Source organism: Dipodomys spectabilis, unplaced genomic scaffold (assembly GCF_019054845.1).
Source record: "Dipodomys spectabilis isolate Male_0828 unplaced genomic scaffold, ASM1905484v1 ptg000009l, whole genome shotgun sequence".
Lineage (NCBI taxonomy): Eukaryota > Metazoa > Chordata > Mammalia > Rodentia > Heteromyidae > Dipodomys > Dipodomys spectabilis.
Window position 1 is genome coordinate 22135355 of NW_024870686.1, and position 15783 is coordinate 22151137.

A 15783-nucleotide genomic window follows, 5' to 3' on the forward strand; every position below is an offset into this window, starting at 1 on the left:
TTTCTGGGCGAAAGAACTTAGAGATATGTGAAATATATGTATGTTTGTCTATGTAGGTATGTATGTAAGTTTGTGTGTGTGTATATATATATATATATATATATATATATATATATATACACCATATATGTTATTTCTACAAAAGAAAAACACTAATAAATTACATTTAAAATAATCTTTACTTTCAAATCTTTATATAAACCACTGGGAAATAAACTATTCAGTTATTCACAAAATCCATGTGGTTAGTATTAGAACATTTTTCTATTTAAATCAAGCAATTGATGTGATTTTTCAATGAACAAAATACTATATGTCATTGTTACTTTGGGAATCTGCTCATATTGTTGAATTTTTTTTTAATTAAAATCACCAGGGGCACTGGTTAACAACGTCAAAGTGATTTTTAAAATTGTAGGAAGAAAGACAGTGCGAGGTTTGTTCTGTTTTTCCAGGCCTTTACTATATGGTTCTCCTTTATAAAAATCACCATAATATTGAAAACAAGTGTCATAAAAAGCAAGGTCCTCTGTGTAAGATGATCTTCTCTATCCTTCACATGTCAACATTAAGATAGCAAGGGCCTAACAATACAATTACAAATTTTCCATTTTTTTATTTTAAATTTTGCCAGTTCTAGTGCTTGAACTCAGTGCCTGGGCGCTATCCTCGAGCTGCTTTTGCTCAAGGCAAGCACTCTACCACTTGAGCCACAGCGCCACTTCAGGCTTTTTCTGTTTATGTGGTGCTGAGGAATCGAACCCAGGGCCTCATGAATATGAGGCAAGCACTCTACCACTGAACCACCTTCCTAGCTCACTACAATTTGGAAATATGCTGCACATAACTTAGTTTGAAGGAAAAAAAATCAATTAAAAGGCCAAAATTCTACTAAACAATCATGGTCTTCATATGCCACTAAGATGACTTTGAAAAATTTAAAAAGTTAAAAAATAAGTTTGTGATTGGGATCTGCTACTGGTTATACAAATGGTTTCAGGAGATGGGGGTACAACCAAGAAAAACTATCACAAAAAGGAAAAAATCCTCCCTTTTCTCACTTAGAGAATAATGAGATGACACTCCTCTATGAGTCTAATTATATCCAGAGTGTACCTTCAGGTAGTAACATCAAGTGTTCCTAGATTAATGTAAAAAATGGATTTAAATTGGAAAAACCACATTAAAATGCTCTAACATCAACAAAACTTATTACCTATGGTTTGTGAAAATGACAAGAGCCAATACCAATCAAATAAAGAACCTGTATTTAGATAACCACGTAATCGTTCAGTGGGGAGTTTCAAAGAGGAAATTATTATTTCAATGCCAAGTCACGCTTACAGCTTTGAACAAGTAGCAAAACATGGTCATGTTTCTCAAATGGATTTCACAGCATCAGTGCAAAAGCCAGAGGCGATGGCTTAGATTTTTAAGCCTCAGATTTGAAATACCTAGACTCCCTGCAACTACAGCATTAAATCCTCTGTGGAACCACAGCTTCAAATGCTATCAGGAGAGACTCAACTCTTCATCCTTCTGAGACTGATAAATTAAAAGCCATGAAGTTTAGAGGAAATGGAGGGGAGCCTGCAGCTGTATGAAACTACTCTCCCTCAACTCCAACACACACACACACACACACACACACACACACACACACACACACATGCACACACACACACACACACACACACACACACACACACACACAGGGCTGAGATTGTAACATCTTTTAAGATTCCATTTGAGAGTTTCTCCTGGGTAAAACTTGAGGATACTGTTATTAAGATATCTAGAAATCTCACCACCCTGTCATGTCCCATCTCTATAAACATTTAAACTAAAATTTTTAGACAGCTCAAAGGAGATAGGAACCATTTTTTAACTCTCATGTAAGAGAGTCAAATAAAATCCTTAATACTGACTTTAAGATGAATCTTAGTTATTTCTCAATTCTTCATTATTCCTATGGACATTTTTTTGTAAAATCACAAATTGATATTCTTGCTGCTATGTGCAGAATGTTTCCTCTCTGATACCCACTGATGAATATTTGTAAATAGACATTACAAACAACACTAGTACTCTAATAGTGCTTAATATCTTCTACATCTTCAAAACACTTCATAAAATAGGAAAAAAAAATCAATATCTCCATTTTATAGGTGAGGTGAGAGAGGCTAGCGAAGAAGATTACACATATTAAACACAGATGATAGGATACAGTGCTCTAAGTTTTAAAATCAGGCCTTGAGAATCATCTTATTATTTATAAGTCATTTTGTGTAGAATACGAATTTTAAAAAACACAACTCTATAATAAATTTAAAAATTATATGCAAATTGTTATATTAGTTTTATTTAGTAGTAGTGCTTCTTGCTATAAAATTATTTGTATAAAAATTAAAGATGATGTTAGAAAACCTTAGATCTTTTTAAAGTATACTAATATTTTTAATATGTTTTTTATTGTAAAAATAGTGTACACAGAGGTTACAGTTACATGATAAAGTATACTAATCTTTTCTTTTCTTTTCTTTGTTTTTTTGCCAGGTCTGAACTCTGGGCCTGAGCGCTGTCCCTCAGCTCTTCAGCTCAAGGCTAGCGCTCTACCACTTATACCACAGTGCCACTTCCAGCTTTTTCTGCTTATGTGGTGCTGAGGAATTGAATCCAGGGCCTTATGCATGCAAGGCAAGCATTCTACCACTGAGCTACCTTCCCAGCCCAGTATACTAATCTTTTGGCTAAAAGATAACTCTTTTCATTTTACATGTACTTTAAACAAAAGAATTCATTTACTTTGATACGTAAATGAAAATCTGAGAGTAACATACTATGACTTCCCAGTCTGAATTTGAAACTATTTTCCAAGTATTAGTTAAAATATAAGTAGTATTCTAGAAGGTACCAAAGTACTCTAATTTGATTGAGACCTAGCTATAGAGATAAGACTATGTTTAATCACACTGAATCCACCAAGTGGTTTAATGGCTTCTAAAAGCCCACAAGCAGGCTAGATTCCTGCTTGTTGATCATTTTAATTAAATGCAACAATCAATAAGAAAATTGCCATATTAAGACTTTCGGGGGGGGGGGGGGCAGAGATGGAAAGGGATGGGAAACGGAAACAAAGGAGGAGGCAACAATGCTCGATAAGAAATGTGCTCATTACCTTGCCCATGTAATTGTAATCCCTCTGTACGGTATTTTCACACACACACACACACACACACACACACACACACACACACACACACACAAAGGACTTTCTCTCAAACATTCACTCTATAAAATTATTTAGCTGTTCTTTTCCAACCCACAGATGAGGTAAACTTCCCTGCTAGTATTTTGATTTCAAGTAAGAAGAAAGAATATTGGAGAAAATAATGTGCATAATAGGAGGTAAGAGTTTACATTTTTTTAACCTGGGCACCAAAGGCTCAGTCCTAACTACTCAACAGACTGACATTTGAGCACCACAATTCAAAGCCAGACTGGGAAGGAAAGTCTATGAGACTCTTATATCCAATTAAATTCCAAAAAGCTGGAAGTTCAGCTGTGGTTCAAAATGGTAGAGTGCCAGCCCGGAGCAGAAAAGCTCAGGCACAGTGCCTAGGCCCTGAGTTCAAGCCACATAACTAGCACAAAATGAACAAAAACAAAAGTAAAAAAAAAAAAACAAACAGAAAACTGAGACCAGTTTTCCATTTGTTGTGTTTTACAATTTTTGCTAAAGGCTACTTACACTGTACAATACTAAACTCAATTGTTAAGAAAAATTAATTCAAAGGACTATGTACACTTCCTTTCCTTTCTTGCATGGTTCCAAGTACCTTTCCCATTTCACTTGGTATTAGTTGTATATTCATTAAGCTATATACAAAGACTGCATTCCACCTCCAAACTCCCTTAGAAGGAACTTGTGTCAATTCCTTTTAATTACATGTAATTCTTTAACAGCATTGCCTGCCTTGGGATAATAATTGGTGTTTAAATTATGTATTCAGTTTCCTAGCAATAAGAACCTTGAAGATTTTTGTGTAAGCCTCACAACTCCCATCTAGTTCCTATTTTACAAGTCTGAATAGATTTATAGATGATCTTTAAAATTATTTGTCTTCCTTCAGCTACATGGGCAAACATTCCAGTCCCCAAGGGATTTACTGGTCCATGTTTGACTGAATCATCAAAACGTGCATCCTCTATCCTGCATGTAATGTCGCCATCTCTCCTTTTATTCGAGCATTTATTCATTATTTAATGGTGCCAGGCAGAAAAAGGAGGAAGAGGAGGAAGAAGAAAATTAAAAGAAGAAGAATTGAGATAGTCTTTCTTGCCTACATGTGAGGAACACTTCAGTGGGCTATGGAAGAGGGTGCATTTCTATTTTCCCAGATGCTCTTTCTTTCTTCCAGCTCAGGGATTTCGGTTCAGAGGACGTCCTACAAAAAGCTGAGGTGAGAAAGCACAGGAACTGTGAGGAGAGCACATCCAACATGGATCTGGTCTTCGCAAGGTGCAATTCACCTCCACTCCCCAAAGACATTATAGAGCTCTGAGCAATTTTAGGGTGCTTATTTTCTTCCCCTTCCCCTTCTCCTTCTTCCTCTAGGCTTGGCACACTTCACAACCCCATCTTCTGGGGACACATGTGTAATATCTGAATAACCATCCCGAGCCATTGCATGAGGTTCCTGAGGCCCTGATAATCCACACACTTCCATTCCAGTGTGAAGAGTCTACAATAATGACATAGCTTCACACTTATGTTCCAGGGGGAAGCTTAATCTACCTTTAAAATCAGGGAAAGCAGCAACCTGGTTGACTATTTGAAAAAACTAAAGTGAAACCAAAACAAAATCTGCGCGGCATTTAAGCAAAACCACCCACAGCCAGGAGAGAACTCCAGGCCAAGCAGAGCAACGGCCCGTCCAAGCGCCAGGAGAAGGCCACGTCTCGCGAGACTTGAGGGAGCCCGCCTCCCCGCCCCATTTCTGGCTAAGGAAGTGGGTGGGGCTGGAGAGGGCGTGGCTGGAGAGGGCGTGGCCTGAGAGTCACGTGGTCCGCGGGCCCCGGGCTCCGGCAGGCGGGTGGGCGCCTGACCTCACAGCCTGCGACCTTGGTCGCGCTGGCAGCGATGGCGCGCAAGTCGAATTTGCCGCTGCTTCTCGTGCCGCTGCTGCTCGGCCCGGCCCTGGTGCGCGGCTCCAGCTCTCTCCCTCTGGTCCTCAACACTTGGCCTTTTGAGAATGCAACCGTAGCAGGTGCGGAGCGGCGGCCCCGGGGCTGGGTGGCGGCGCTGCGGAAGCGCGCAGGTCCGGGAGCGCCTGCTAGGCCGCCGGGCCCAGAGAAGACGTGGGGGCCGGGGGTGAGCTCCAGGCTCCCGGCAGGCCCAGCTTCCAGCCCCGCCTGCACGCTGGCGCCCTCTGCCAGTGATCTTCACCCTGTCCCCCTCCTCCACCCCCACCCCCCCCACACACACACTGTTGAACTTTAACCTCTCACCCCGTGTGTTTGCCCACGCCACCTGCCATCGCCGACCTCCACTCCCAGGGCCCCTCTCTGGGTACTCCCAATAATGGGGTCTACGTTGCTGTCTTGGGTGATTTCCCCCTCACTTCTCAAGATGCCTTCTGTCTACCCTTTAACCTCTGTCTCCTGGGATCTGTCGTATTTAACTGCTGGGACCCGGGTGTTTGGCGTCTGTTCGTTGTCTGTCGGTGTGATTGTTTTAAAGCTCCCTAAGTAATTCTCGTTGGCAGTCAGGGAGTTTTGCCGATCATTAAAGTATCACCTCTTCTAGGAAGTATTTCCGGATTTACTGCTCTCATTTGACCAATCTGAGTTTAACTCATACCATTTTCAGTGCTTTGATATTGTCCCGTTCCTGCGTTTTACCATAGTATTCTGCCTGTTTCTTTAATACTACTAGTACGGGACAATTTTCAGACCCTTCCACCCACGTCTGAGTCTGCTGATAAGATATGGACTCTGAGCATAGAATTTACTCCAGAATTTATATGTGATAGGCATATAATGCTTATATGATACATAACAGCGAAAGTGAGGAATCAAATTGTGAGAAAGTCCAAGCAATAATGAGACTAGAAAAAAGCTCAGGAACCCGGGGAGTGCCTTGGAAGTTGCCTGTTTTGAAGCTGGAAACATCTAAGAATCTATTTGTAGGCTTGTAGGTAACCATATTGATAATTAATGCTAACTGGCACCTGCCTTTGAAGAAATCGTCCACGAAGAAGACCTTCCCCACTCAGTATGGAGGGGACCACAGAACAGCATAGTGCTGCAAGAAAGGCCACCCTAGTACTTAACCTGGGGGGCTCTGTTTCCTCTTTTTTTAAGATGAAGATTGTAATTGCACAGTACTAACTCAAAAGATGTTATGAAAATTGCTCGAGTCCATATGAAGCCTGCATTGCAGTTGTTTACTTGCTGTTTACAGTTTCACTGAAACTTGGTGTGATAGGTGTTACCTGGCTGTAAGTATTAATTATACATATTTTGATAATCTAATGAGTGGTGCATGCCTGTAACCCCAGGAGGAAGATGAGCTCCAGGCCAGTGGCAAGCCTGGGCTACGCAGTGAGTTGCAAGCTAGTCTAGGCTACTTACATAGCAAAAAACGTGTCAGAGAAAACATGATAGTAATAATGATGGTGCAGATGTTTATGACTGTGATTTAATAGAGGCTTCAATTTAACTGCCTTTGATTATTTTCAGTTTAACTTTGTAAAGCAAAAGAGGATACTGGCTTCATTTCTTATATAGAAGAAATCAATGAAAGTGAAAAAGCACTCACTTTGTACCAGTTACCAGCCTTTTGAGTTTTTCATAGTAACTAGTGGTATAATTTAGTCTCTATCCCTAATTCCTTTGTAGCACTTTTGTGCCATTTGATTAATCTGTTATAACTTCAATTTGCAAATAAGAATATGAAAAAATATAGGAGTCTGAGAATTTTCTTGGACTGTTGCATTTTGATATTGAAAAAAAAAAATGTTAAACAGGAATTGTTGGGTTTGACAGCATGGCAGACATTACTGTCTGGAGGTTCTGCCCTGGATGCAGTTGAGAGCGGCTGTGCTGTGTGTGAGAGAGAGCAGTGCGATGGCTCTGTGGGCTTTGGAGGAAGTCCTGATGAACTTGGGGAGACTACACTGGATGCCTTGATCATGGATGGGTAAGAGTGCCCTTCATACCTTTGTCTGCAGTTCATGTTGATCCATTTGTAGTTGTAGCCTTCTAAAAGTAAGGTGAAACAACGTGTGAGTTTTGTCACAGGTCAAGACTCCTAGCTGATTGTAGTTAACCTTCTTTCAGACAAAAGGGGTTTTATCTTAAAAGTAAATACCCTAAAAGTGGAAATAGCTCAGGAAAGTGGTAGTCTCCTCAGAATGGGGAGAACTCCTTTAAAAATGTGCCTCTGACCCTATAAACAGTCAGTTTCCTACCAGGTACAAATGCTATAAATTTCCTTGACCTGGAACTATAAGGCTTTCTATTTAGAATGAGCTAGAAGAAACTGAGCCACCTTAGTGCTGTTGTAATATGTGGTCATTTTTTACTTTTTTTTTTTTTTTTTTAAATTTCGTTACGTACATGGTGTGTTTATCCTACAAAAGTTTATCCTACAAAACATTATTGTTAAGAAGCATGTAATAATTTTTTTATCCAAAATGATCCTCTGAAAATATCTTAGTAAATCTTACTGCTTTTTTTTTTCTTTCAGCACTGTTATGAATGTTGGCGCAGTAGGAGATCTTAGACGGATTAAAAATGCAATTGGTGTGGCACGGAAAGTACTGGAACATACAACACACACACTGTTAGTGGGAGAGTCAGGTATTTTTTAGCTAAAATTAATGCTTTCTTCTTTTGTTCATAGTGTTCACTGAAAAATAGGGCTTACTATTTAAAAAAAAAAAAAGGAGAAAAGCAGACCTAAGCTCAAATTCTGTTTTACTTAATATAGGTAATATATATGCCTGTATAGGTTACTTCTAAGTCCTTCTCTGTCTTTTAGAGTGAATTTTTAAAAATACTCTATTATCTGTAGATGAGTAATACTGCCACTGAATCGGGATTCCACATTTTCTGTCTGTATTACATTTTTGTAAGTATAAGACCCAGAGAGCATTATTAACATTAACAAAACAGGACAGAAAGAAGTTTACTATAGCAGTGTCACTTATTTCCAAGCTATCTGCCAAAAATCATATAGTAGACTATAATCAAAAATCATTTTAATGATTTATTTATCTAGCAGCTCTAGTGGGCTTCTTTCCATTTGTTGAAAGTATATAATTGCAAAGCACCAAGCTAAAAGATATTACTCATTCATTGAATCCAGCTATCCCTTCATTCAGTGTCTCAAACATTCTGTGCCCTGGGCCTTACATCATAGTTTGATCAGCAGGATTCTGGATTGGTGCAAAGTATACTTTTTCTTAGTAAAGTGTAAGGATGGAGACGATAAGGTAAAGTAATCATAGAGACAGCCATAGTACAGCCCAGCTTTCTCAGCCATTCACTTGTAGGAAGGACATGTGGACATTGAAAATCCCGAAATCTATTCTCCTAAAACTTTTTGTGTCCAAAAATGTGTTTGGAAGTCTTCATGTATTCTGTAAGTCTATGGGTATCCCATTTAAGAAGCAGCTGACCTAAAACACCTGTATTACACATGTTTTGTTTAAAAGACCGGCCTTTCTTTTTAATCTCAAGCCACCATTTTTGCTGAAAGTATGGGATTTATCAATGAGGACTTATCTACCAGTGCTTCTCAAGCTCTTCATTCCAATTGGCTTGCTCGGAAGTGCCAACCAAATCACTGGAGAGTATGTATACATATTAGATTTTCTTTTATTTTTTAAGGGGGAGGTAAGAATATATATATTCATCAGTTTTCACATTTTTAATTAACTTATCTAGAAGCTTTGAGATATTAGATCTCTTTGGGTTATCTTACTTTTATATAGTGATTAATAAATATTTGCCAATTTTTAAGCACATGTTTTTGTGAACAACACTTGAATCTTATTTACAGAATGTTGTTCCAGATCCTTCAAAACACTGTGGACCTTACAAACCACCTGGTATTTCAATGCTGACTGAGCCCACCCATAAAGTAACAAGAGATCTTCATGGTCATGATACTATTGGTAATTCTTGCCTTTTATTGATTTTACAGGATTAACATCTAGTTATCTTTATCATTACTCAAGTGCCAGAATTGATTTTAATTATTTTAACTACCAGATTTTCTCTCTCTGTCTTCCTCACTCTTTCCCTCTTTTTTCACATATACACAAACATAGTCATAATATACATAAAATTTATAGATTTCATACATACATTAATTATATCTGTATATGTATTTATATATGTACAAATGTACACATACATGCATATGCATACATATAAATATATATAACAGTTGTCTTAATATGTATGTACAGTTTGATAAATTATTCATACAAAAAAACCCAGAATCCAATACATGAAGATTTTTAAATATATAATATTTAGTGCTTTGATATTTCTAGCTTGTTTGCCATATTAGTTTTCAATAAGTTTTTGTTCCAAACTGTAATATTGACAGTCTATATTAGTTTATGTTGGTGATTATAACTGACCAATATGAAGAATGAAGATATGGGATGTCTATCAACTGACATTGTGCAGCTAAGTCATTAAAATTCAGAGATTGATACCACTGGTATAGATTTCAGCATTCTCAAATCTCCTCTTTTCTTCTACCTTAAATTAACGAGACAGTGTCTTTAGATATTTCTTTAGTCAATTCAGGCTTTTAAAACACAGTATCACAGACTTACAAACAACAGAAATTTATCCCTCACAATTGTGGAAGCTGAGAAGTCTTGCTATGTAAGCACTGACAGATTGGTATGAAAGCCCACTTTCTGGCACACAGATGACACCTTCTTGCCAGGTCTCCTCTAGTAGAAGAGGGTGGCTAGCTGTCTTTGGTCTCTATTATAGAGGTACTAAGCCCACTCATGGGTTTTCCCATCAGGCATCACTTCCTAAAGGTCCATCTCCTAAATCCATTCATTGTTTTGTGTATACAAACTTTTGGACACATAAACATCTACACTGAAACAATCACTATGCTCAGTTATCTGGTTATATTTGCAGTAAACATTAGGCATTTACCTTTTTTTTTCTGTTTACTCCTAGGCATGGTTGTAATTCATAAATTGGGACAGACTGCTGCTGGTACATCTACAAATGGTATAAAATTCAAAATACATGGGTTAGTGTTTCCATTAGAACAGCTCTCTCAAATATATATTGAAAACCAAGTGATGTGTGTGAGGTGCTATGCAGAATGCAAAATACAAAGCACACCTCTAGCTGAGAAACATCAACACAGAAGAAAATATTTTAGTTCCCGCTAAGAGCCAAAGGAGGAGTACCAGCCAGTGCTTTGTAGTTCAAGGTATTGAGTTGTTAACAACCTCCAGGGAAGTAGTACTAAGATGTGAGACATGAGTACACTGAAAGAGAAGGGAAACATACAGGCAACAGCACTAACAGATACAAGTAATGCACATTTCAGATTCCAGACTTCTGCTGGCTGGAAAAGAAACTGTGTGGGTGTGTACAGGAGGTACACATAGTATACATTATAAAAGATAAAGCTTCAAGAAGTTGAAGCAGAAGTCAAGAGGTTTTTAGGTCATCCTGAGGAGCTCTTGATTTTATTGTGAAGTAATAAAAAAATGTCAAATAGGCTTATTACAAGAAGAAACATTACATAGGAAGCAGAAATAGATTATAGCAGAAATAGATTATAATTTCATCCAGACATTAGATGAAAAAGAATGGTGATAGTAGAGTAGTAACTATAAATCTTGACATATAACAAGATGATAACATTTCTTTTTATTTTTAATTAATTTCTTTAAATTGGCATGTAACTACTTATGGGATATGTTATGATATTTTTCTGTCTGTAGGAAATGCAGATACATATGTTTGAAATCAACCTACCTGTTTAGCTTACTGATTACTTCAAATTCTAGTTCTTTTGTGGTCAGAACAAGTAAAGTCTACTGTGTTAACAGTTTTAAATATACAATATATTCTTAATTGTCATATTTGTAATAAATATCTTGAATATGCTTCTCCTGTCTAACTGAAATTTTGTGTCTTTTGACCAATATCTCCCTAAGTACCTCATTAAATACCTCTAGCATCTGGCTACTTCCTAGCATCTGGCCAATACCATTTTAATCTAGTTCTATATATTCCATTCTGTGACACTGCACATCTAAGAAACAAATTCTTACATAATTTAGGTTTGGAAAAGATTTGTTCTTTGTGTTTTGGTGAAGTGGCTATGTGGAAATCCCCTATTTTGAAATAACTGTTAACATGATTTATCAGTTTAAACTTGAGCTTTCTATCCTAAATTTTTCTATCCTAAATTCTTTACAGTCGTGTAGGTGATTCTCCAGTTCCTGGAGCCGGGGCCTACGCTGATGATAGTGCAGGAGCAGCTGCTGCCACCGGGGACGGTGACATATTGCTACGTTTTCTACCAAGGTGTGACTTCTCACCTTCCTGGACTTTAGAGATAGCAAGAAGAGACATTTTCCTTTAGGACAAAAAAGTCAATAATCATATAATTTGAACTGTTACGCATAAGTACTTTTTAGAAATTGTGTATGCAAACTTCAATTAATAATCGTAATCCTGTGGAAGACAGTTTACCTTCACAGACAAAAATATTTATGATCTATTCAAATAATTCATATAAAGCTACTGAGTAATTGATAAATATATATGATTAATTCCTATAACTGCATCTTTGATCCTGTAAAGTATTTTCCTCCATGTATTGTATCTCCATTTCTCATACAAATGTAGTTTTTAATCCCTTGTAACTACCAGCTATTATTACTTAGTAATATCTGTTCAGCCAAAGACAAAAATGATAGTCTTTATCTGAAGTTAATGGTGGATTAGTTGAACACATGACATTGTAGCAAAGTTTACATGCCTTGATTTATGACTTGAGGAGATGTTACTGTCTTCTATTCATGTATATCTTTGGGGCAAATGGAACAGTTTTGAGCCTTTCAATTTCTAATGTCATGTAACGCACTTTGTAGCATTTATTCTCTGACACTAAAGGCTTTACTTTTGTTTAATTCAGTTACCAAGCTGTAGAATACATGAGAAATGGAGAGGAGCCAACTGTAGCGTGCCAAAAAGTGATTTCAAGAATCCAGAAGTATTATCCAAACTTCTTTGGGGCTGTTATATGTGCCAATGTGATTGGAAGTTATGGTAAGCTGTATTTGTATTTTGTATTTCCTTGAATTTCTAAATTGCTATAAATCATACAATCTTAAACAATTGACATATATTACATCATACTCAGTAGGAAAGAGGACTAGCCTGAGTGGGCTGTGGTCTTTCAAGAGCTATAAAGTGATAAAAATAATTTACCCAAAAGGCTTTGTAGTTGACTATTAGGAGATCATAAGATCTCATCTTTAGCTAGTAGTTCTTATCTGTCACAACTGTCTTAAAGGAGCTTTAGCTAATGCTCCATTATATGTTGATGGGCTAATGTAGTCAAACGCTTTAACTAATTAGGAGTAGTAGTATATGGAGATAAAAATCTCCTCTACCTCTTTTCTGTTCAATAGTTAAATATTTCAGCCATTCAAATCTTTCTGGTGTTCCTAAGAACAAAAATGTATTATTAGTTAGTAAACTGAATAAGTTAGCAGACTTATTTTTGCTCTGTATTTGAGGCATGTCGTTTGCTTCATTTACTTTCCATATGAGCCTATCACAATTTCAAAGCATTTTAAGATTAACCACTGCTGATTCTCATTAGTGAGATTTCAGATAGGGAAGATATACGGCTTACTGATCAATATGACTTATTAGGTTAGACTGCTTATTATTATTCTTTGATCTTTTACTTCCCACACTTCTGTATTTGAGAAACTTGTTTCAGGAATTCCTTATTCTTTTTAAAGTACTAAGATACAAAAGTCGATGGAACTTATGGGGAGGGAAGGCTTAATGTATAAAATAAGTCAGTTTCATTGATTCTCTCTTAAGAAATAAACCATAGAAGTCTCAAGTTAGATTTAACAGGATGGAAATGCTAATTATATAATTGTAAATGAATTTAAAGTTGACTAGTCTCTTATATTTGAAATAATAACAATGGAAGGAAATGGGACTACCAACCCCATTGTTTGAAAAGTAAATGAACTAGATCATACAGGAAACATCTTGACAACCCTTTTTCTCTCTTCCTCCTTCCTCTTCTCCCTCTCTCTCACTCCCTCCTTTTATTGTCTCCCTCTCTTCTCTGTCTTTTCTTTTTCTCTATCTCTTTCTCCCTCCCTCTTTCTCTGCCTCTCTGAAAGCAAAGTAATAGGAATTAATAGGAAGCAGTTATACAAGGAAGAGTTTTAGAGTGAATGAAAGAAAGTTCTGGTGGCTAGACAGAGTTTTGAGATTTGCCTTAATATTTTCAAAGGAAAATGAAAGCAGACTAAAATAAAAGAAGTAAAGGCATTCTTATAAATCCAAAAATGAGCCAGTTTTCTTAAATCTAGAGAACTTATGTAACTACTTCTTCTTTCTTGTCTTAGACTATTAACTACACAGTACTAGGCCTCCCTAATATGCTTCTATGTGACTTACTTGGACATAGGTAAAGAATATCTAGTATCCAGGCAAATAACTGTGTGTATTGATTGTGTGTATTATATATGTATATATGTGATTGTATACGTATATATATATATATATATATATATATATATATAGATAAAGCCCCTCAACTTTGTCACTTTGTCTTCCCAAGGTGCTGCCTGCAATAGACTTCCAAAATTTACTCATTTTACGTTCATGGTTTATAATTCTCTAAAAAATCATCCAACTGTGGAAAAAGTAGACTGCATCTAATCCATTTTTTTCTATCAATATCTGCACTTAAAGAAGAAAGCAACAATGGCTGTAAAACATACTCACTGTCATGTATTTAAAAATCTTGTGTAAAACAAGCACAAAAATAAATTATCTGAAATGGTACTTTCTATATTTGAAATTTTTATTATCTTTTAAGTTTTACATGCCCCTGAAAATGAATATGTATATCTGTGCTGTGTAAATTTAAATTTTAAGTTTCATTTAAATATCTGATAAAAGTTTCAAGAAATTTCTATTTTGGGAAATTGTCTGTATTTGAGTACCTAAAATAATTAGAGTTTACAAGCTTTTTAAGTCCAGAGAAAATGCAACACAGAGTATCAGCATATTAGTCCTGATTAAATTTCAGCATGTTACACTGATATGTCTCTGATCACTGATTATTAGGTTTTCCTCTTGTTCCCTAATAGCTCAAAGCAGAAAGAATGCCATTAATATAGATGCTTTTTATCTTGTATGTATTGAAAACTCTGAGCAATCTACTGATGAGCTATGATGTAAATTTTCTTTGTTTTCTCTCTGGTGGGGTTCTCCATATGTGAAGTTTTTTAAGACACAAAAATCTTTGGTCTTTTGGCCACTAATATTCAGTACTCATCCTTTGTTTCAAATTTATTTAAGTAACTTCATTTGTATTGTAGTTTTACCCTCTTGTGCAGAGGCTGGGATTAAGATTAGAAAGTAAAAGTCTTGTCTAGCTTGGAATTATTTTCTTAACTTCTGAATTATCTGACTCTGACTGGCAAATATAAGAAAGTATGTCTCATTTCTCAGCATCATCTTTTACTTCAAAATAGTGTTTTTGTTTTTTTAACTCAGAGTCATCAGTAAAGCTAAATGTACAATATTGCCTTCACACATTAGTACTCTTCTGTGTTTCTTCCTCCTTGATGTCTACTGATATTTGTAGTTTAGAATAGACAGCTATAGTTTTGGGTGTGATGAAAGTCCACATTACACACATGCACCCATGGTTAAGTATTGTCTGTGGAGCCTCTAAAATGTCCTGTGTTCAGTCCCATGAAATCAGATTCCCACAAATTGTGACTCTCAAAACAAACACACATAGTTTGGGGTTCTTTGTCTTGTTACACTTTTTGGCAGTACTGAAGACTGAACTCTGGTCCTTGCAATTGATGAGCTGGTGTTCTACAACTTGAGCCATATCTCTGGCCAGCCCTTTTTGCTTTCATTACTTTTTTTCTTTTTTTTACTTTAATTTTTACTGCCAAGGTGATGTGTAGAGGGGTTGCAGTTACATATGTAAGGTAGTGAGTACATTTCTAGTTGGACTTGTTACCACATCCCTCATTTTTCTTCCACTTTCCCTCCTCGCTAATCCCCACCTACCAAGTTGTAAGTTCATTTCCAACATAATGTCTTGTGAGTATGGATGTTGCATTGGTTTGCCCTTTGTCCTTTTTCTCACCATTTTCTTGTTCGCCTTCCCAAATTCAGATAAACATATATAAAATACGCAGGGTACCAGAATCAAATACAGTGACAAGAGGGAAGAACATGCAAAAGAAAAAAGAAATCACATAGTTCATTAAAAACAACAACAAAGAAAAACCGTCTTTTAGAGTTCATTTCACTTAGCATTATAGTCATGTGCACATAGCTTTTGTGCTATTCTGATCATCTGCTAGGACTATCCTAAACATATACTAATTATTACAAATGAGGGAAAACATAGGATCTGTTTCTTTGAGTCTGGCTTACTTAATATGATTTTTCAAGTCTTTCTATTATCTTACAAATGGGTGATGT

At 36.6% G+C, this 15783-nt stretch overlaps 1 protein-coding gene across 1 annotated transcript; it reads left to right on the top strand.

Annotated features, from left to right (window-relative positions):
* The first annotated feature begins 5064 nt into the window (after positions 1-5064).
* On the top strand, positions 5065-14115 carry Aga (aspartylglucosaminidase). The gene is made up of 9 exons (XM_042701051.1): positions 5065-5270; positions 7051-7204; positions 7754-7866; positions 8749-8861; positions 9071-9185; positions 10225-10300; positions 11488-11595; positions 12209-12342; positions 13889-14115. The coding sequence occupies exons 1-9, from the start codon at positions 5144-5146 to the stop codon at positions 13987-13989; spliced, it is 1041 nt and encodes a 346-aa protein (XP_042556985.1). The 5' UTR covers positions 5065-5143; the 3' UTR covers positions 13990-14115.
* The last annotated feature ends 1668 nt before the right edge of the window (positions 14116-15783 follow it).

What these genes read in the sequence shown, in the direction of transcription:
- Aga (XM_042701051.1), top strand. Translation starts at nt 5,144, where the DNA reads ATGGCGCGCAAGTCGAATTTGCCGCTGCTTCTCGTGCCGCTGCTGCTC. An exon ending in ATAAAATTCAAAATACATGG is followed by an intron (nt 10,301 to 11,487) that starts GTTAGTGTTTCC and finishes AATTCTTTACAG; the next exon opens with TCGTGTAGGTGATTCTCCAG. An exon ending in TTGCTACGTTTTCTACCAAG is followed by an intron (nt 11,596 to 12,208) that starts GTGTGACTTCTC and finishes TGTTTAATTCAG; the next exon opens with TTACCAAGCTGTAGAATACA.